This window comes from Rhinolophus sinicus, linkage group LG01, assembly GCF_036562045.2.
Source record: "Rhinolophus sinicus isolate RSC01 linkage group LG01, ASM3656204v1, whole genome shotgun sequence".
In the NCBI taxonomy this organism is placed as follows: Eukaryota; Metazoa; Chordata; class Mammalia; order Chiroptera; family Rhinolophidae; genus Rhinolophus; species Rhinolophus sinicus.
This window is the reverse complement of record NC_133751.1, coordinates 114,994,444-115,018,140: the sequence shown is the minus strand read 5'-3', so window position 1 is coordinate 115,018,140 and position 23,697 is coordinate 114,994,444. Positions and strand designations below refer to the sequence as shown.

General features: G+C 39.0%; 1 protein-coding gene across 2 annotated transcripts in view; it reads right to left on the bottom strand.

The window, feature by feature from the left end:
• CNTNAP5 (contactin associated protein family member 5) overlaps positions 1-23,697 on the bottom strand; it is an 807,958-nt gene that overhangs the window by 292,184 nt on the left and 492,077 nt on the right. For both annotated transcript variants that reach the window (XM_019749551.2, XM_019749552.2), the window contains exon 11: positions 21,600-21,706. In XM_019749551.2, coding sequence (XP_019605110.2) covers positions 21,600-21,706 — 107 coding nt within the window. The remainder of the gene's footprint in view (positions 1-21,599; positions 21,707-23,697) is intronic.

The following is a 23,697-nucleotide window of genomic DNA, read 5'->3' as shown; positions in this document are numbered from 1 at the left end:
TAGAATACTCCTGCGGCAGCCTATGCACTGTCACACAGCATGGTAACTGAATGGTTCAGGGCCAGAGGTCATCTCTCCCTAGACTGTCGACGGCAGCATTCAGCACCAGAAGTGTGCATGGCATGGAGAAAAGCCATGTCTGATGTGTACACAGCCAAAAGCTAGTGAATTCTTCTAAGTCTTACATGAAATTTATGAACTGGATAGGAATTTTCACAATTCTAACATTCATAAAAGTTTATACTGCACATGGGGGTATTATTCAATGTGTATAGAGTTTCAATTTAACACAATGAAAAATTCTGGAGGTGAATGGTAGTGATGGTAGCATATTATGAATGCATTTAAAAGCACGGAACTGTACACTTAAAAATGGCTAAGATGGTAATTAAATTATGCATATTTTACCATACTAAACTACCAGGGAGAAAACACAAAACAAGTTTGAATGTTTGCCAATAAACATGTGAAGATGTTTCTAAAATGTACCTGAAAATAAGTACAATTAGTACTAGGGATACCTAAAAAATGTTAATATTCAGCATCCATTATATTGAGTTTTGCTTATTAGGTAACCAGATAAGAAAATGGGACATGCATTTCAATTTTTTATATTCTACTGTCATATTGTTTCACTTTAAAGTAAATAAGCAATGAATATTTTGAAAGTTTATATTGCATTACCAATAACAAAATGTGAACCTGAAAAATAATGTTTTCTAAATGATCGATGTAATTTAAAAATACACATTAATATATATTGATCAACTGTACTAGATGGAAAACTGCATTATCATTTTATTCTCCGCAAAAAAAAAAAAATATATATATATATATATATATATATATATATATATATATAATATCATATCACGAGGCAAACAAAGAGAAAGTAGACAAAAGATAGGAAATAAAAGTACAATAAAATTGTGTCAGAAAGTTAATAAAAGTATTATTCTTATTAACTTGGAAATGTCTGTGATACTTGTCACTTTCAAAATGCAAAGTGTAGTGATTTATTTTCTCATTCTAAAAATCATTTAGAAAAAAGTCTCAAATGGGATCCCCAGAATTACATAAGTCCCAGGCCTTTGAAACTGTGATCCGCCCCAGCTCAGAGCACGAGCACAGCATTAGCAGCCTATTTCCCAGGTTGTCATGAAAGATGGCAGCCTGTCTCTTGCAGAGATGTGTCTGAGCCCTTCTCTCAAGTAAGCAGGAGCCCTGGACTCTTGACTTAGGCTTTGTTTGATGTCCATGGGTCTTCAGACTGCTCTTGACTTCACTTTAAGCAGAGCAGTGTGTGCAGCAGTGTCTCTGACAATTGATGACTGGAGCTAGCCAGAGGGAAAAGCTACCAATTACTGTTGCTCTCCAGTTCCCTCCTCTGTAAAATATAATAATAATACTGACCTCATGGACTTGTTTTGAAGACTAAATGGGATATTAGAAAAGTCCCTGTAAACTGTCTGATGCATCATAGGTCCCTGATAAATGTTAACTTTCTCTAGAGGAGAGAAAAAAACAAGAGGAAAAAACAGAAAATGATATGAACAGCAGCTCAAAAGTGAAATATTGGAAATACCCTGGGAGAATTCTTCAAGATTCTCAAACACAGTTTGAGCTGGTTTTCAGAGGGAGGTGTGAACTTTACTGGAGAGAGAGACTAGTTGTTCAAGGCAGTGAATAAGTAAGTATAAAAACTATGGCCATCCATCAGTCAAGCTAATAGGAGTATATAGCTGTGATGCATAAACAACCTTGTCTGAGCAACTGCATAAACCCAAGTGAGATGGCTGTACAAAGGTTTCTAGAGAAAGAAGATGCCATCCCTGGTCAGACAGTGAGGGACAGACAGGGTACAAGGCAGAGGGATAACCTTGGGACCACATAGAAGAAATACCCAGGAGAAATATTCACTTTATTGGTTAAATGGTATACACAGCTTCCCGGCAATGTATCCTGGAAGTATCTTTCATCTCGTTAGTCATTGAATCTATATTCATCTTTTAGAAACATGAATATTACACTGAATTTAATTCCCAGTCCAGACTGGATTGAGTCTTCACTTATCCTTTTGTCCTGGTCAAACATCTTGAGTTAAAGCCCCAGATGGGAAGCTGTTATAAACGGATGGCTTGACTGGGGAACTCTGCATGCCTCTTAGAGTCAAATGCTGCTGCCCAGAGTGGGCAAAGCCAGGCATAGCAATCGCCCCTGTTAGAGTCTTGCCCTGCTGAGGCTGCTCCCAGCTGGCATGTGTTACCTGTACCCTAACCACATGCCTGCAAACCGACAGACACAAGACAGCCACCGAGGCCTTCTGACCACAGAACGGAAGCTCCTTCTGGATGACTTGTAACTCCTTGACATTGAAACCTCACCAGGCAAACGTACACAGGAACTTCCATTTATAGTCTTCCCAGATCACTCACATCTCAATCTCTCAAGATTCATTTAAGACAGATTTACAGCAGAAAGAGAGTTCACCATCTGTCTTAATAAGCAATTTAAAAACCTGCTCTAACACCCTGCCTCACTGTCTGTGAAAAAGCCCCAGTTTAGGAATGCGCCTCTCTTGGACTCAAAAGTCAGTTCCCTGTAGGACTATTTATACTGCGACATGGCTGTCACTTTTGCGGAAGATGGCGTCTGCCACAATGGAGGTGCCTTTCCCTTCCTGGAGGCCCATTATGTCCGTATATAACAGAATCTTCCTCTCCCAGCTGGCTAGGACCTCCACAGGCAGTACCTCACATTTCTTCCCATTAAGCTTGCATTTCAGGCATCTGTTTGTGTCCCTGTTCCTGCTAGGTCCATGGGTTGGAGAGAGGATCATTACCTGTGAGCTTTCCCTTTTTGTTCAGTTTCAGCTTCCTGAAAACTGAAATCCGAAGTTACCCAATTTTTGAACAAACTCTCAAACACTTTTTTTTTTATTTATTCAGTGCTGCCTGAACTTTGTCTAAACTTTACCACTACTTCACAAATCCTTAATGAGATTGTTTTATGTTGTCATGCGAGGAGTTTGAAAATGAAAGAGCTTTGATTTCTTAGAGGAATCACATAGGCGAGTCTGTACACTCACTTTTATTCTTAATTTCTAATTAGAGGATTGGACTCTTTTAAAGCAGAATGAGTGAGGAGACCAGAGAAGACCATCACAGCGACAATATTTCAACCTTCGCTTTTTTCCCTCTTTCTCTTTATCCCCACCTTAACATGATTTTAACTTATAATTAAGAAACTTGAAGTGATCTCTACTAATAGAGAAGTAAAAAGATCCATGTTGTTCAGAGGAGAATTTTGAAGACTTAAAACATGTAAAAGGAGATATTCTTGCTCCAAATGATTAGTGACTTTCAGCCTGATTGCCCACTGCCTCCCTATAAAATCCATCCAGTCAACTTGACCTCCTTATTGGGCCCCAAGGCAGCCATCTGTGCCCTGCCCCCTTCATCTCTGTCTACATTCCTTGATCCTCTAGTGAGAGCCTTTGAGGAGCCAGACATTCCGTCTGCCATCCATAATTCCTGTTCACCGTATCCTGCCCACTTGTGCAAACACCGACATCCTGTGGGGACTTGCTCCTCCTCTCTCTTATAGAAAGTTACCCATCCTTAGCGTATTCATATTGTTCTGAAATCTAGAATTTTATCTATTCCACTTATTTAACAAAGTGCTGCCTTGTAAATCACGCCATATGCGTAGTTTTTTGTCCTCCTAACTTCTTAATGGATATATATCTACTCCTGGTCAGACATCTTGAGTTAAAGCCCTTGATGGGAAACTATTATCCTTGATGGGAAAAGTATATATTTACACACTTATATAATTCTATAGTTATATATATATATATATATATATATATATATGGCATATATAATATATATGTGTATATGTACATATATCTATATAAAGAGATATGGGAATAGATGTAGATATACAGATATAGATATAAATACATCAATGCATACCTAGATTATATCCTTCCCAGTGTCCTGAACAGATGTAACTATATATTAAGCATATTGAAGGCCTGGAGGAGGACCAAACATTCACTGAGCTCTCCTATCATTTGCTAAACACCACCAGGCTTTTGAAGAATGTTATTTCTATTTTCTCAAGAAATAATTATCAAGCTGGCAAACATCCCAACTTTTGACAACACTCTTTGTTACTGAGTATGTGGGGAAACTGGCACTTTCATGCATTTCTCGTAGAAGTGAACATTGGCTCAATGCCTATGGAAGTTAATTTGGCAATATGTAATAAAATCATATATATTCTTTGACTTAGAAATCCTTCTTCTTGAACTATAACCTACAGATATATTTGCAAGGGTGAGAAATGGTATATATTCAAGTTCATTGCGGTTTTATTTGTATGATATTAGAAAAATATCCAAAAAAGTCTATCAATTTGCTTTATAAAATGAATTATGTTACAATTCTACAACTGAATTCCAGGTGAATGAAAAGAGAATGATAAAACTCTTTATGAAAAAAGCAAAGTGTAAAACAGTGTATATAATATGTAGTTGTATTTTTTGTATTCCTATAAGGAAACTCAGGTATGAAATATAAGGTACCTATGACAGTCTGGGGCAGGTCTAGGCAGATGGAAGATAAGAATGAAAATTAGGGTTTTTTTTCTTTATATCTTTTTACAAAGATCGATTTGTCATCCCTGTGAATATCTCACCTATTTGAAATTTAAGTTACAACATTGAAGAATGGTTTGTATATATTTAAAAATATGTATATATTCTTAAACCTGTGGAAGTACTTCCAGTTCAGACAAGATGGTTTAGACTCATTTCTCCCTGATCTTCCTTGCTAATTACGATGATCACCCAGGAACACAATGCAAAAGTAACCAAGGAGAACTCTAAAATGTGGGAAAAAAGAAGGTGACATGGTTGGGACCTCAGGACGGAAAAGATAACACAGCATCAGTGCTTCTCCACCCCTGTGCTGGCCCAAAAGGGTGAAACAAATCTAGTGCTCTCTGCCTCTGAACCCTAGTGTAGCAAGAGAAGGCAGCCCAGCTTGGATCATTCAACCCTCACCTCCACCCCACTAAATCAAAAGGGACGACCTCTAACCACACCAGGTGAATCAGATTATACCAGCAAGCAGAATTCATCAGGAACCCTCTATCAGGAAGCGCCTAGGAGAAGGGATCTCCTACACCACTGAGGCTGACTCGCCTCTCCCAGCAAGAGACACCGGGGTGCCGGCGGCAGCTGCAGGACAGACCCTGCCACAGAAACCAGCCGCCTGGCACAGGAAGCCCGAGAATCAGTCACTCCATGCAGAAACAGAACCTGCAGTAGATCCCCCAGAGGACCACTGTGCGAAGATAATTCTTTGGGAGACTCCTCAAAACTCTGCAAAGATGGCCTAAATGGGAGGTTCCCATAGTAGGCTCACTGAAGACACAACAAAGACTGACCAGGGAAAGTCAGCTTCTAAGAGAAGCCAACCTTCTAGCCACCAGAGAAGCACAATAATAGCAGGAGTTATTGATCGGGATGTTTCTACCACATCGACTTGAGGAAGGATGGAAATAACTAATAAGTTTCCTTCCAAACATAGAAATCAGCATTTGTTACTCATCTAGATGTTTACATATAGAAGATGAGAAAAGGTGAAAGTGCAGAGGGTTGGTGAAGTAAATCAAGGGCCTCCTACATATAAGCACTACACCTAATGGTCTAAGTATGAGTTCTTACACAGTCATGAAAAAATCCGGGGTGGTGAACACACAATGTGATATATAGATGATGTATTACAGAATTGTACACCTGAAATCTCTGTAAGTTTACTAATAATTGTCACCCCAATAAACTTTAATTAAAAAAAAAAAAAAGAAATCCTGACACAGATTTTGTTATTCCTATATTTAGAGATGCAAAACCCAAGGTACAAAGAAAGTGAGTAATTTTTCCCAGGTTACTCAATTAGTAATTTCTAGAGCCTGGTCTTGAACCCAAGGGAGGCTAGTTTTCAAAAACAATTCTCTTTTCTTATTTCATCTCCATTAAAAAAAAAGTCACAATTTAAAATATATATATATATATATTTTCTGCTTCTTTTGACAACCTCCTAGTGATGTCATTGGACCAAAGACTCTGCTAGGTAGACACTAGAGAGCATAGGCCTTTACTCAGAAGGCCTGTGAGCTCCAGGCACCCCCAGTCTGCAAGTTACACTAGTCAGTCCACTGAATGCCAGTTTAGTCCACATGCAGCAGTGGAATCAAGTGTTAGCAGACATGTTCGCTGCTTCCTCCTCCAGCTATCACATCAGTGGGATCAGGGAGACAGGAGCAAGGGGGTGACTGCCAAAGTCTTCATCATCACATTAGCTGCCAACGGGAAACCCATGCTGCCAAAAACTGACTTTGACAACTTCTCGTTGACAGACTAATAAACTCAGTTACATGTTCTGCTGTGACGATGGGCAGCTTTATTTCCTTTTTATGTTTCCTACATATATTATTTACACAAAAGTCCTATTTAGTCTAGTGCCTTAAAATCATGTGCTATGACTCTGCCAACTGAAAGATGATTTACCAGCCAGTTTGGGAGTCATAGGGGCCTGGACGTCGGGTCTTTAAGGAGTATGCTTTGAATTCAAAGCAGGGGCCTCGTTCTTTCATCAAATTAAAAACAGACCGAAGAGGAAGGCTAACAGATACTGTAGGGCAGCATATGATGTGTTGTCTTTGACCTTCTCTCAATGGAGAAAACATACGAATACACCTCAAGGATGTGCCCACAAGTTCACAATGGGAACCCCATTCTTTCACCACTCATTGTGCATGTGCAGTATTCCCAACATGGCACTCTCTACAGGGTTAAATATGCATGAAAAGCCAAAGTGCCTGACTTCAAGGAGCTCAAACAAATACCAGAGAAAAACCAAACGATCAATTATTGCAACCACTTGTCCATATGAAAGCGAATTCAGAATTATCTGGAAAACAAGTCAGAAAGAACATTCAGGGGCAAAAGAATAGAGCAATAAAAAGAATTTCATGTGCTTAAGGAATGAAAAGTTGATCAGAGCTACTCTAACATGGGTACATATGGGGTCACGACTGAAAGCTGTGTGGTTTAGGAGGCCTCCAAATAATGAAGAACTACTCTTACTGAGTTAGAAGCAGGAGTCATATAATGATATGGAGCCACTGAAGGATTTGGAGCTGACCAATAATATATTCAAGAGTTGCTTTTAGAATAAAAAGTAACAAAAACTAAAATTAAAAGTTGCACTGGAATCTAACGACAATTAGAACGTGATATAGCTGAAGACACTTTTGTAGGAGACTCACAAGGACAAAGTCAGAGACAAGGAGAATATCCGGGTTTCAGTCCTACTGAGGTCTTGTACCAGAACGTCCTTGGGCTCGCCGTTCTAAACTATTCTGAAACTTTGGTCCTTCCTCTGAATACATGCCTTCTCCTTCACCAAGGTTGCAATGAGAATAAAATGTTGTAAATATATAAGGAGAAGGAATCTATAAGGAAAGGTTAGATTGTACTTGTCAAAGAGATTTCACGCCCATTGATTCATGAATTTATCCCAGTAGCAATAAGGGACAGATTCTATTATTTTATCTGGGTGTATGACACAAGTGAGTCTCAAATTGGTGAAATAACTTGCCATAGGTCACAGTGTTATTGTGTCATAGAATTTTAATGGGTGAAGAAATATTTTCTGAATTTTATTTCTCACTCCCACAGTCAAAATATTTTTGCAAGCTTCAAACTGAGCATACTGAGAATCCTTTCATTACATGAAAATTTAGAGTCTTACTCTATTATTTAAAATAAAATTTGTAAGTCGCACTGTCTCTCTCTTTCTCTTATTACTTTTTACTCTTATTATTCCTTGAGTTGATCCATTCCAAACGTAAACCACAGTGCTCTGCTTAACAAATGTTTCAAGGGCAAGATGAAAGAGATTTAAGCATTTGTGACCCTTACAAAACACCTATTAAGTTTTCATTTGTTTCACCTCTAAAAGTTTTTTGAGGTAATAATGAGAAGGAACACTCAGTGTTTTCTAAACCTTAGATAAGAGAAAGGCTATATGATAGATGCAAATATTATTCTGAGCTAGAACATTAGAAAATGGCTCAGATGAGAAAGAGGAAGTGTACAGAGTGATTACAGCACAACCAAGTAAGCAACATACTCATTCTGATTCATACTGCTGGAGCATACCAAGATAATTTTTCTATGGGACTACGTATAATCTATGTACAACCCATATTATCTCATGAGGAATATGAGTTACAAGAAGCACGTGACTTGCTGAAGGTCACTGTAGCATAGACAGACCTGACTCAGGCCTCCTGAGCCCCAGCTTGGTCTTCTTTCAGTGACGTTGTGCCTCTCAGTCCTTCCACGTATGGCAACACCTATGCCAGCACCTAATATCTACTTTATAATCTATGTGTAAAAAGTGTTCCTAGAGCCATATGTTTTGGTAGCATAGGAAGATAAATTATTAAATGTCTCTTGCATGAAAAAACATTCCTAAACTTTCACAAACATAATTTAAGATATATAATAGATACCACTTAACATGGAAGTGTCAAATCCCAAATATTATGCCAGATGTTTTCCATTGCTTTCCTCTAGTCCACACAATAACTGCTTCCATGAGTTGTTATTTTAGAGATCAAGCAACCAAGGCTGAAAAAAGTAATTTGTCCAAGACCAGAAAGCTTTAAATATAACTTAAATCTGTCTGGATCCAAAGCTGAGGCACAGATGGAGGATGTGTCTTCAAATATTGAGTTCAATATGTATGAATCTGGTCCAGATTACTTCCAACTCATGGGACATACCTGAGCTTTGTATTTCTGTAGTAATTAGTCTTATGTTGATTGAAAGTGGAAATAAATACTCATTGTTTCTGCTCAGTGTTCAAAGTAAATATCAATGACTCTCCAAAGAAAGGCAATATTAACAACTAAATCATCTCCAGTTAATTAATTCTCTCATATTTCAGGATCATTTTTTGCTTCTAAAGGCTTGGAACAAAGCCAAAACTTGTGATTACATTTCTCGCACTTTGTCAATCCAATGAAAGTATTTGAAGTTAGCTTTAGTACAGCCCCAATTAATGAAAGGGTGGGGAGATATATAGAGAGAGAGATGGAGAGAAAGAGGAATGAAAGAAGAAATAAAACAAATTAACATGTAGGAAATGAGTGTGGGAAACTCTTAAATCATTAAAATGTGCTCAACAGGAAGAAAATCAATCCGAGGTGAATGTATACCCTTCATTCCTCCCCTGCTCTGATAAGATGTTTTTGTGCCAGTTTTGTTTTTAAATCCTGCCATGTTCCATAAAATATTTAAGATTACTCTTTCTTCCACTTAGAGATGTGTAATGTGAAGCAGCAGCACTTTGAAGCCATGCAGAACTGAGTTCAAATCCCACTTCCACCAGCTCTGTGGCCCTAAGCATTTTGGTCATGAAAGGATGTTTACATTCATTGATCTTCTGCTACATGTCGGTAGATGCCAGCTATACAGAAAGGAATACACCAAACATTTGCAGTTTGGGAAGGAAAATAAGAACAAAACATTCCCTTACAATATGGTGGGGAAAGTTCAGTGTGTGTGGATACTGAAGGAGTGAGGGAAAATATCTGGGTAGACTTTTTGCAGGAGTTGACAGAGGTGACTCAGGCAAAGAGAATGATAAGAATTGTTTCTAGTCAAGAGATTTACATACGTAAAAACTCAGATGTTTGAAGAATTGCCATAGTCAAATAAGGTTGGAGTTAAGAATGTGAGGGGGCCTCAGAAAGTGAGCTGATACATATAAACCACCAAGTACAGTGTATGACATATAAAAGGAGCTTACCAATGGCCATTCTCCTCTTCTTAGGCAAGTGCTTTGAAGGAAAACCAAGCATCTCCATTCCCATTTTTATTTCAAGTCTTTTCTTTGATTCTCACCCTTGAAAAACACTTTCCTAAGACTTCTCTGCCAACCCAGTCTGGCCCTTGATCAGACCTGATCAATTCTTGAAGAACTGGTTCACATCCAGTTCAGCCTTCTCTGATCTCTCCCTCCACAGAATAGCAACCATCTGCAGTAAATCTGATGCATGTAATCACACACTGCCTTGTATTACTTGGTTATTAATGGATGTTGGTCTTTTCTCCTGAAGGAGAGTCATATCAATGGAACGTAATGGTTGTGAATCACTTCATCCTAACAGCTACGATGATCATCAGTTAACAAATCTTCTTGGAACACAAATGCTAGTACATTCCAATACTGCCACAGTCGTAGGTCACCTGCAGAAAAATGGTGTTTTATTTTGGTTTTTTCCCTATTGGGTTTTTCTCCAGTTTCTTTTTAAAACACCTGCCCAGTCATTCAACAATTACCAACCATATTGTTGATGAAGTAGTCGTTATATAACACTTGGGATACCATGTTTCCCCGAAAATAAGACCTAGCCAGACAATCAGCTCTAATGCATCTTTTGGAACAAAAATTAATATAAGACCCGGTATGATATGATATGATATGATATGATATGATATGATATGATACGATACGATACGATACGATACGATATGACATGACATGACATGACATGATATTATATTATATACGACCCGGTCTTATATTGTAGTAAAATAAGACACGGTCTTATATTAATTTTTGCTCCAAAAAACGCATTAGAGCTAATGGTACTGCTAGGTTTTATTTTCGGGGAAACACGGTATTACTTGGACATTTCTGTTTATAATCTATTTTGGAACACCCCTCCTTCTGCCTTTTAGGTTACCACTTTTTTAATTCTTTTTTTTTTATTAGTTTCAGGTACACAAGACAAAGTAATACTTAGGTTACCACTTTTTTTAGTTCTTGTTTTTACCCCTCACCATTCCTTCATAGTTGTCTCTCTTGTTGGATCCTTTCAAATGCGACATTGCAGGTTCCAACCTTGGTCTACCACACCCTATTGACTTCATCTACTCAGACGGCTTCAGCACCCAGACATCCAATGATTCTGATCTTCCCCGGACTTCAGTCTGAGCCTTTCCAGCTACTGCTGCACAGTGGCCATCTCTCCATGTAAACATCATGTCCCAAACTGAACTGATTACAGCATCTCCAGCGTCTCCTCCTCTGCCTACACATCCTCTGTTCAAACAGTGTCTAAAATGAAACAGGGTCTTTGCATTTGACAGTCACCAAACTGAATACATTACAGGGATTCCTTTATTTAATTTTCATGATATTTCTGCTAGGCAGATGTTATTATTAGCTCCGTATCACCATGTAGAAAGTGAAGCACATAGTGCCCACAAAATTTGCCCTGGATTTTCTGTCCTGTAACTTGTAGGCCTGGGTTTGATCCTAGACTGTCAGGCCCAGACAGCCCTGAGAACTTAGTCGCAGCATCCTTCACTCAGGAAGTCTTCCAAACTGAAAAGCTAACAGCCATTCTTCTCTCTGCTGTATTTGATTTGTCTTCAATTCTGTTTTATCCAATTTTAGATATGAGTTTTCAAGCCACGTCCCTTCTTTCTAGCTTACACTGACTCTCATTATTTGTTGCCCACGCAATTGCAAATAGCACCCACTATTTCTCTCTGGCACCCACACTATCCAACTTCAGTCCATGCTCCGCAATACCATCACAGATATATTTCTAAAAATAAATGAACCAGGAAAGAAGCAAACAACAAAATAAATATTAACAAGTAATGCCCAGCATTAAAATGAAACCAACAAACTGTGGATGCTTCTAGAGAAGCAAGCTCCTTCTCCATTCACCACCCATCTTCTGCTTTGGCTGTGCTTCCTGCCTCTCTACCTCCCTCCATTTCACCATAGAGTCAAGCTATGCTTGACATCTTACAGTCCTCTCTTTGTTGCATGACCCTTCCTGTCCCTCTGCTTTTGCACATGCTGCTCCCTCTTCCTTCTCCTTGCTCTTGTTCTGTCTCATTCTTCAAGTCTCTGCTCAAAGGTCAATTATTCTGAAAACTTTGTCACCTTCCCCAGCAAGTGACAGTGCCCTTGCCCCAGCAACCTGACACAACTGTGTGCATATATCTCATTCACCTATGTTTCTGCATTACAAACAGCAGATATCTACTATGTGTCAGGCAGCAAACAAGGGTCTGGAGACACAGAGAAGATTCAGACACCATCCTGTCCTTATGGAGTCCCCATCTAATGCCCAAATGAATTCTCTTATTTCTGCTTAATTATCTGTCTCGCCAATTATGTGATATGCCCTTTGTGTCACCAATTCCATGGAAACAGGTAGTACAAATACAAATAAAACAGAGTTCCTTCCCTAAAGGAGTTTATAGCCTCAGTAGGGAGTTAACATGAATAAAAATAATGATGACACAAAAGACTGTGGTTAGTGTCATAAAATGAAGCAGCGTATGGATTCAACGATTCATTACTGGCTTTTTTATTCTTCTTAAGGTGTCTACTTGCAGCTGGGAATATCTGCTGATGACATTCAGAGTTAAGCATGAAGATACATTTTATTTGGCTCTTGATAGCAAACCCACAGAATAATTTAGAATTTGAGTTGACCTGAGCTAAGAGATATGAGTGATGCTTTTAAATAAACCCTCTTATCACCCAAATCCCCTACCATCTCCAACCATAAAATGTCATGCAGTTAGCGGACGATTTACCTACTGTTAAAATAGCAGTGTTATACCTCCGTGATGACTACTGTAGGGTCTGATACCCAGACAACTTGATAGGCTTCCAATCAATACCTGGCTACTGACTGCCCAGTGGGAGGAGCACTACATCAGGCTTGTGTGAGAGAGAGAGCTGACATCCTCTTGCAAGCTGATAAGTGAGCTAAAAGGCATCATTAGGATGTCAGAGAGCTCTACACTGAAAGGGATTAGCAAAGGCTGAAAAGTGGTGAAGAGACCCTGAAAAGGGCACATGTGAAAGTCATCAGGCAGAGATATTGAGAAGATCAAGCAAGTCCCACTCCATAAGGGACAGAGAGGTAACAGATAAGTAGTCGTGTCACTTATTGAATCCACTCAACATGAGAGTAATCATCACAATGCACAGTTGCTGACACCAGATGTGCTTTCAAAAGGTACTTGTGGGGTGATGAAATGAGATTCTGGAGAGACAATCTTATCCCTATTCTACAAGTCATCTAAAAACAAAACAAAACTTCTGCTTTATCTGGAACTGTCCACGACAGTCAATAATAATTTCCACTTCAATATGCAAATGCTTTAGTAACAACACATGCCAAACACTTTTATAAATTACAGCAAACAGTTTTGTCAGAGAAGTAAAACAAGATGTCAGACAGTAGTGATCAGAGCATAAACTGTAGCATGGCTTTAGGAAAACAAGTTGATGATATGAATCAAGATCCATAAAACTATTCATCAGCTATGACTCAATAATGCCATTTCTAAAGCTAGTTCAAGAAAACAATAGAATATGTGAGGTTAAAAAAATAGGAACAAAGATGCTCACCGGAACATTGGTTATAATAATATATATTTGGAAAAATACAGGATCCCTCTCCTCTAGAAAGGAAAATATTGAAGTTGTTAAATAAAAACAAAAGTGTCATTAAATAGACCATTTATGATGCACTTATTAAAGTGGTATTTATAGATATTGACAGAGCATGTGAAAGGCTTTGGTCACAATGGGAAGCGAACTCAGATTTCCCCATGGGAAAAGTGATTCATAGAAATCCCATTTGGACTTCACGAATGAACAAATGAAGCTATTCATTTTTCCTTTCTTGAGCCAGGCAAACATCTGCATTGTTCCAAAACACAGCATATACCAAGGGTGACAAAAAAATGTGTATATATTTTCAGAAAGGAAAAAAAACTATATTAAAATTGTAATACTCAATATATACCGATAACAAAAGATGAATACAAGTCACGTGTATACATTTCTTTGGCGCCCCCAGTATATTCCTTCCATCAGGTCTTGGCTCTTTCCAGTCTCTCTGTTTTCAGTAGGCTCCCTGTTCTTTATATCTATTCAAATTTTAGCTGTTTTTTCAAGTTCCAATCCATCCTAGTTACTTCTATGGTAATTTTATGATTATCCTAGAACACAAAAACTTTCTCATCTCTCAGTTTTTTAGAATGCCATTTTCAATTATGGCATCACAATACCATAGTGTGTCTCAAGCAATATGAAAAATGTCATGAGTGCCCCATCACTAAGTTCATGTAGAGAGATTTGCAAATGCCTCACTTGATTGAAAAAGGAAATAAGATATAAAGCCTAAGCATCTGACATCTGTAGCCAGATTCACTCCATTCAAGGCCCAGTTCTACCATTTACTTGCTAAGTGACCTTGAGGAAGTTATGTATCCTTTCTGGACTTCAATGTGCTTACCTGTAAAACGGCGATGATGATAATACCCATCTTAGCTTATCATTATGTTGTATACCAATCTTCTTTAAGCTCCATAATCAAAACTTCTTTTTAATCTCAATCTGGATTCCTAATAAGGTAGATATTATATACCATGACCAAGATATACCCTGAGTACTTAGAAGTTTGACTTCAAATATATAACTTCTAAACTTGTACACTGTATAAAATCAATAACCATGGTAACTGTCTCTGGTGATCTGAAAGCCCTGAACATTGTTTGGGTTGCCAGGGCTTGATATGAACTGCAAACATGGATTTACCTTCAGTTACTGTTCTGGAGAACAGGGTAAAACTTAGAAGGGAAAATTCCTAACCAAAACAAGTGACAGACATGATATAATGGCAGATGTGGGATAAGTGATCGTCTCATATTTTCTCCTCATATGGTGAAGCCACCACAGATTGGATAGGACTTGCCGACATACTCATCACTTCCTTCTTAAAGAAGTGGTTTTGGACAAGGTTCATGTCAAGAGTAACCTAATTTGCATACCCAAGTTCTTTCTGTGTCAACAGATAAGAAGGAAAGAAAATTCAAGTGGAATGATGATATATGTACTTTTGACAGCAACCAGCTATGTCTAAAGACTCAGAATTCCCATTTTGTCATTTTTCCTCAGAGAGTCCATCTACCCTTCCCCTCACCCAGAACTCTGTCTTATTCACAGAAGCTGGAAAGAAGTTAATTCTATCTGTTCTAAATCAGATTTATTGGTTCATATTTACTAGAAAGAATCAATAATGAATAAGCAAAGCTAACCCTGAAGAGCTTCAAAGGGCAAAAGACTCAGAGAACACTCAAGAAATTATCACTTTTTAAAAAATCTTAAGACCTTGCATTTACTGTTCTGATTGTAAGTGATTGCTTTGAGAAAACATGCCTCAACACACCCAAAATATTGCCATTTTCAAAAGAGTAGAATCTTGAACTTGCTTGTTTTGTTTTGGTTGAGGGTACCCTGTGTGCCATCTTCTTCATTTTGGTAGCTTGCTCTCAGATCTGATGCCCCGTGTGTAAGACACATGCTTGTTGAAGGCATGAAGCACAGCTTGATCCATTCAGTTTACAAAGAGACTGAAAGCAATGGTCCTTACACACCGGGGGGAGGGTAGTTAAAAGAAGGACAAATTATTGAACTGTACAGGCTCCAAGGTATGCTTGTCAAACCTCAGAGTCACACAAGTGCCTCTGCTTTGTCCTGGCTGGGTTTCCAGAAGGGAACAAGGGGTTTATCATTGTTGCAGCTCACAGTGTAACTGCTAAGCAATTTCACAGAAAGCAGAACGAGAAGGTGATAAAAGAAAAAAATAAAATAAAAGAATGATAGTTTTCCTTTTTCAATTACACTTGACATTCAATGTTATTTTATATTAGTTTCAGGTGTACAGTATAGTGGTTAGACATTTATATAATTTACGAGGTGTTCCTCCCAATAAGTCTAGCACCCTCATAGCACCACACATACAGAGGGTGCCACAAAAATGTATACATATTTTAAGGAAGGAAAACTGCATTAAAATTGTAACACTCAATATATATCAATAACAAAAGATGAACACAAGTCACGTTTGACATCTGCAATTACAAGAGGTGCTCAGAATGGTTACCATCAGTGTCCAGACACTTCTGATTATGGTGAACTACTGCTTGAGTAACGTTGACCAAAGTATCCACTTGTATATATTTTTTGGCACCCCCAGGAGTTATTACTGTATTATTGACTATATTCCCTATGAACTTTATATTCCCATGACTATTTCGTAACTATCAATTTGTATTTCCTAATCCCTTCACTCAGTCCAACACCACTCCCAGCTGGCAACCATCACTTTGTTCGCTATCTATGAGTCTGTTTCTGTTTTGTTTGTTTGTTATGTTTTTCTTTAAATTGCACATATAAGTGAGATCATATGGTATTTGTCTTTCTCTATCTGACTTACTTCACTAGTATTAGACCTTTTAGGTCCATCCATTTCCAATTTACTAAAGTTTCTATGTAGTTATGTATGATCTGCTGTGAAACCCAAAAATAAATAATTAATTTCAATTATTAAAAAATAGTATTTTTATTAGTTTCAGGAGTACAAAGCAATGTAATAGTTAGACATTTAAACCCCTCATAAAGTGATAACCCACTCCCAAGCTACTCCTCTGACATCTTGTATAGCTGTTACAATACCATCGACTATCTTCCCTATGTTGTACTCCATATCCTGTGACTACCTATATATTTAGTTATAGTCAACATTCAATATTATTCTACTTCAGCCCTTCAGATGTATAGTGCATTGGTCAGGCATCTACACAGTCTAGGATGTGATCCCCCTGATAAGTCCAGTGCCCATCTGGCACCTTACATGATCTTTACAACATTGTTGATTATATTCCCCATACTGTATTAACTATCAATTTATATTTCTCAATGCCTTCACCTTTTTGACCCTGACCCCAACCCCATTCCCATCTATCACACTGATAGATCTAGTACCTATCTGGCATCATATCTAGTTATTACAATATTGTTGACTATATTCCTTATGCTATAACCTACATCCCCATGACTACTGTATAACAACTAATTTGTTATTCTTAACCCCTTCCCTTTCACCCATCCTCAAACTCCCTCCCATCTTAAAGAAGTCCCTCTAACAGTCCTTGTAATACTGGTTTGGTGGTGATGAACTCCTTCAGCTTTTTCTTGTCTAGGAAGCTCCTTATCTGTCCTTCAATTCTAAATGACAGCCTTGCTTAGTTGTATGTCATTGCTTTTCAACACTTGGAATGTTTCCTGCCACTCCCTTCTTGTCTGCAAAGTTTCTGTGAGAAATCAGCTGACAGTCTTATGGGGGCTCCCTTGTAGGTAACTAAGAGCTTTTCTCTTGATGCTTTTAAGATTCTGTCTTTGTATTTAACCTTTGGCATTTTAATTATGATGTGTCTTGGAGTTGGCCTCTTTAGATTTATCTTATTTGGGACTCTCTGTGCTTCCTGGGCTTGTATGTCCATTTCCTTCATCAGATTAGGGAAGTTTTCTATCATTATTTCTTCAAATAGGTTTTCAATTCCTTGCTGTTTCTCTTCTTCTTCTGGTACACCTATAATGTGAATGTCAGTAGGCTTGATATTGTCCCAGAGGCCCATTAAACTCTCCTCAAGTTTTTGGATTCTTTGCTTCTTTTAGCTGTTCTGGTAGGGTGTTTTTTGCTACGTTATCTTCTACATCGCTGGTTGGATCCTCTGCTTCATCTAATCTATTGTTGATTTCCTATATTTTTCATTTCCATTATTGTATCCTTTATTTCTGACTGGTTCTTTTTTATGTTTCCATTTCCATTTTTATGAGATCATTGAGCATTCTTATAACCAGTGTTTGGAACTCTGTGTCTGATGTATTGCTTATCTCCATCTTGCTTAGTTTTTTTTTCTGGAGCTTTGTTCTGTTCTTTCATTTGAGACATTTTTCTCTGTCTTCCCATTTTGGCTGCCTCCCTGTGTTTGTTTCAACATACTAGGTAGGCCTGCTATGTCTTCCAGTCTTAGTGGAGTGGCCTTATGTAGTGGGTGTGTTGTGGGGTTCTGTGGCCCAGTCTTTCTGGTTACCCGAACCATGCTCTTCAGGTGTGTCCCTTGTGTGGGTTGTGTGTGCCCTCCTCTTGTAGTTGAGCCTTGGTTGTTGCACATCAATGTGAGGGACTGACCCTTGGGCTCACTGGTTGTGAGGACTGGCCTTGACTACAGCGGAAGAGTTGTTGTGCAGGGGCTGATTCTATGGAGCAGGATCTGCCTCAGCAGGATTCTGGTGCTTGCTCAATCTACCCCTGGGGTGTGGTGTACTTGGAGGCGGCTGAGTGATGCTCCAACTCATTTTGAAGCTGGCCACTGGGAGCACCAGCCCTAGGAACACCATGGAGGGGATCCACTGTAGGTCTGCTTTAGCCATAGCCCGTTCCCCCCCCTAGGGCTACCTAGTGGGAGCCAGAAAGAAATCCGGAGATATCTGTTGGCTGTGCTGTGCTGTGCTTGGAAGAGCCTTGAGAGGCTAAACCACAAACCAAGGCCAGCTGCCACTAGTGTCAGCTTAGGGCTGCTCAGTCAGAGGCACAGGACATGCTCAAGCCAGATGCTGCTTGTCTGGGTTCCATGAACCTTTGAGAAACCCTAGGAAAGTGCAGCTTGAGCCAAGGCAAGTAGGCTACATGAAAAATCCACTGAAAGCAACCTGGGTGTGCACAAAAGTTGGGTGGGGCCAGGTCTCCACCAGCGTGGAGTTGGGTTCCACCAGAGTGGGGGAACAAACAGCAGAGACTCAGAAATGGCAGCTACCTGTGTTCGCATGCTGGGAAGGGGAAGGGAACAAGAAAGAAACAATGGCCTCTTCCAGCTCCCCATCCAGGGGAAAGTCATCTCTCCAGTCTCCATCCCAAGTCAGACAACTCAATTCCCCCCATATGCACCTGCCACCTTTCCAGCTGCTGCCCTAGTGCTGGCGCTCAGAATGATTCCATTGGTAGGTAAGACTGAGAACAGTCCCTTTAATAGGAGCGCCTGTGAGTGAAGCCACACTGTCTCACTCAGTCAAAATCTCCACTGTTTTTCACAATCAAAAATTATGGGGACTTCTCTTCCCCTCACTGGAAACCTGGGCTGGGGTGGGGCTGGTATCTCTCTCTCCTTTAGGGGATAGGGGGACACCCACAGCTGAAATAGCCACCACAATCTTTAATGGTCACACACGGGTTTGGGAACAGCCCGTTCCGTGTCTCTGACATTCCTACCAGTCTGGAGGTGGCTTCTTCTGCAAGTCCTTAGTTGAAAGACTTCAGTTCAGCTTGATTTTAGGTGATTCTCAATAATGGTTGTTTTGTAGATTAGTTGTAATTTTGCGTTTACCTACTGTACCTTCTTGGTTTTCTCAAGAATGGTATTTTTAAGGCTTGGTATGTAGAGTTTTTAGCTCATCAACTTTGACAGAGTTCCTTTAAAAATCAGCATGTTACTTCCATCAATTTTATTTTTCCAAAGTTGAAAATCTTCTATTTTTATCTTGATTAATGGCAAAAATTAAAGTAGCAGAGTGTGCATAAGGATTCAAAACATTGTTAAATGACTTTAGGAAAAAAGTGCATAGAATAAGTTGTAATGTCATAGAAATGATGGCATATGATTTGGCTAAAAATTAGGTCGCTTTGACTTAAATCTTCCTCAGGGTTCTCTTATCTCACTATTGAATTGAGGTCATTCTTATTTCCTCTGAGCTTCTTCCAATAGCATTAACATTACAATCTGGATCATCCTATACATGTCCTATATGATTTTTTTTTACAAGTATATGTTAGTTTTGGCTATGTATGGGTAATATTTCTTGAACAAGACTCAACATTTATGGATTTCTGTTTATTGGAAAACTTTCATAAAAACGTAATTTTACCATTAAACGAGCCCAGAAAATTTCATTAGTTTTCCTTCATTGGATCTGTGAAGCAATGGAGCTCTGGAGTAATGAAATTATGTTCATGTTCAAGTACAAGAGCCAGGTAAAATTTAAATCCAATCTCTCTCAGTCCAGTGTTATTTCCACTGTTCCAAGTTTGTAATAGAACATTTTAAATAAGATATTTTATTATACAGCCAGTCAGTGTTTTCTGTTTCCCTGGGCAACTTACAGCAAAATCAACATCATCACATGGTGGCCATTGGGATATTTGAAGAAATATTTACTAATACCAATGTGAGTGGACTACCTTATGGGCATCCTTGGTGAATATACATTCCAAGGGATAGAAGAGGTCACGGAATGACTGAGAGGTCTTCAGGGATGCACTGACATTGCTCATCCTATATCAGAGTCTGATTCCAGTCAAACTGGCATCTATTATTTCCTTTTTGCATCCCAGGGTGCCATCCCATCAATAGCAGAAACTCAAGAAAAACTGGTGATATCTGCCTCTGAGGGACTGTCTCACCTTGGTCCTCAGTACTACTCCAGCCTTGGCATGGTTCTTACATCTTTCTATGAGGTCCTTCTTCCATTCTTCTATCTTTTACATCAATTACAAATTTCACATTTTCCCTGAAATATCCTACAGCTGATGCCTGCACCTTCAGATTATGTGTTTCTCAATTGCACTGATACTTCATTTCACACAGTTTGGCATACAATTCTCTAAATGACAAACCTTCTCTATGTTGTCATGTGTTTTTGTTTGCTGGCTCTATCATGACTATAAAACTAGAAATCAGCGCTCATGTTATTCATTTATGTTTTACTCCTCACCCCTTATTCTTTGTGTGTTCCAGCTGTGTGACTCTGCTTCCTCTCGTATAGTTCTCGCTGTCAGCACTCTCCAGCCACATGAAACTACTTGCAGATTCAGTGTTCTTTTTTTCCCTTTTCTCCCTATCATAATCCTAGATCAGCTCAAGCCTTCTGTTTGAAGCTTCCCAAACTGACATGTGGTCATCAGTACTTGTCACCAATATATCGGTTCTGCTGTCTCAGACCCCGTGAGAAGATGACACTTTCTCCCCTGTTGAATTTAGGCATGCCTATATGACTTTACTTGTCCTATGGGATGCAAGTGGAGTAATGTTTGCCACTTCCAAGTAGAAGCTTCTAAAAAGTAATACATGTTTTCCTGTGCTTCCTCCTCCCTGCCATGGCAACCTTCCAGATGATAGAGCCTCCGTCAGCATCCCAGAATGAGGACAGTGTAGAAGAAGGACCCCTGCCAGTTTTGATGGGCATGCAACATAGGCATACAGACCCACTTGTCACTTAGGCCACTGAGATGTTAGGGTGTTTATCACAGCACTGTGACTAACCCATCAAGATGGCACAGTTGATTTAAAAACTCCTCTGTGCATCTGTAGGACCTTGTCTTGTCTCTTCCTCAACATATCCCATTTCCTGTTGTCTTCCTGGTAGACCATAAACTCCATGAGAACATGGCTTATATCCATGCATCCTCAATCCCCACTACAGTGTTTGGCTCATAGTATTATCTCAAGAAACACATGTTGCACGAATGACTAAAAAGTGCCTGCCCCATGCTGACTACATCCTGAAGGTAACACTGGTATTCCGGGGTTTTTGCCCATTCCACCATGGGTAAACCATGAATCTACTCACAGTGATGGCAGGTGGTGCCAGTGTACCCTGTGTAACTGCAGTTGCAATGGAAGGTAGTCCACGACTGTGAGCAACTTCCTCCATGTTCACAGTAGTTTGGCAAACACCTAATGGGAGACAAAGCAAAACAACCAAAATGAATCAAATCAGGACAAATGAAGGGACAAAGATGCCTTATGTCCATCTGCATGAATTGATAGTGGAAATTGCTCTGCTATCCTCCTCTCCCTCAGACAGAACTTGTTTTACCACAAGGAGTGGGTCCACCCAGCACTCCTGGGCAACGAAAAGCTCAGAGCTGATTTAGGAATTAAGTGAAGCATTTCAACATTGGGGCAAAATCTCATTGACTTCAAGTTAATATGAAGTGGTCAGAATCTGTAAGGTTTTTTCATTTTCCATAGGGAAAAAAATGTACAAAGATTGTAATTTTACATTTTGGAAAGGATTTGCATTTTCAAAGGAAAGGCGAAAGGTGCAGATAATTGAGGTCACTGTCCTCACACTTCTTTTTTGGGAGATGGCCAGGAATCCGTTTTAAACTTCTATTTTTAAAAGGCTACATGAAATTTGAAAAGATGGTAACTCTTCATTTAAATGCAAAATAATTCTATCATTTTTAAAAGTGCCAAAGCCACCCTTAAAATAAGGTCTTTACTACTTATACTAAAAACAGTATAACTATTCTGAAAAATATTTTCACCACACACGTTAAAAACTCTTTGAAATATTCCTATAGTTTGATCCAGCATTCAACTTAGGTGGCTCTCTTAAAGATACATTTTAAAATATGGGAAGTATACAAGCTATTTTTCATTATTCTTAGTGATGTCATAATGAATCAAGATTAGTGTCCAAGGTTACAAATTTCTTAGGAAAGTTGTAGTACATAAAATTAATGCGGTATCATGAAGCTACTACATATGATATTAGTAAATAGGATTATAATGAACTGGGATTGGATTAAGTGGAAATTCAAGATGTAAAGAATGACTATCACAATGTAAAACAAACACTTTCTATTGCAAAAATAATAGGAAGAAAATAAATGTGAAGTGCCCCTTGGTCTAACGAGAGTGAAGTCATGTTCATTTTTACTGGACGGAGATCGTGGACTTTAGAGTCATGTACACCTGGGTTCAAATCCCAGCTCAACCGTTTTCTACATGGTGCTTTGGGTAATTATCGTCACCTCTTACATGCATGATTTAAAATCTTGACACTGTAGGCCTTGTTGCTACTAAGAGATAAGCTGAAAAGTGCTCAATATTTGTAATGAATACAATTTAAAGTAAAAGCAATGATAAATACTGAAATTCTTGAAAACAATATTTACAGAAAAAAACACACATATGAATTTCAAAGAGGAAAGTGTTTAAGCAATGAAGTTACAGAAGTGGTATAATGCAATAAAAGCATTCATCATGGAGCTGCTGAGAATGTGAGGCAAGCAAAAATAAGACAATTTACCTTAAATGTCCCCTATAGGTAGGAAACCCTCCAGCAATGATTGTCTCAAAGCCCAGAAACTAATATTGCTGCATAAGTTCAGACACAATATTAGAAATTTTCTGCCCAGCACAGCAAACATTCAATGTGCTGACCGGGCTTTTGTTTGGGAAGAACTTATTGGTAACTCCTTGGTATCCAGCTATAGCTTAAAACACAGGGAAAACAGTAGGATTCAGTAATTTTGCTATGGAACGTGTCCACAAAAACCAACCAATAAAAAAGCAAAACAGCAGTCCCCTCCCGACTCCAGACCCTACCCTTCCTTTTTACTCCCAGAGACTCATGTTGGTGGAACGGAAAAGAAACAGGCTTGTCACTCAACGAACCACAGTTGCTGCCCCCTCTAATCTTGAAGCATCAGTGTCCTCAAAACCCGAGTAAGGACCTCTGCCTCTGGGTGTACCCTGGAGGAGAGACTTCCAGCTAGCCTGTCACTGCTCACCGGCCTCACACCTTCTTTTTTCTTTTGCAGCTGACATCTCCCTGCCTCTGAATATTGCTTCCCTTGCAGTTTACTTTTCACCATATTTCCCCTCTGAAAGCAAGTTCTTACATGACCTCTCTATACCCTGTCCCACCCCACCTT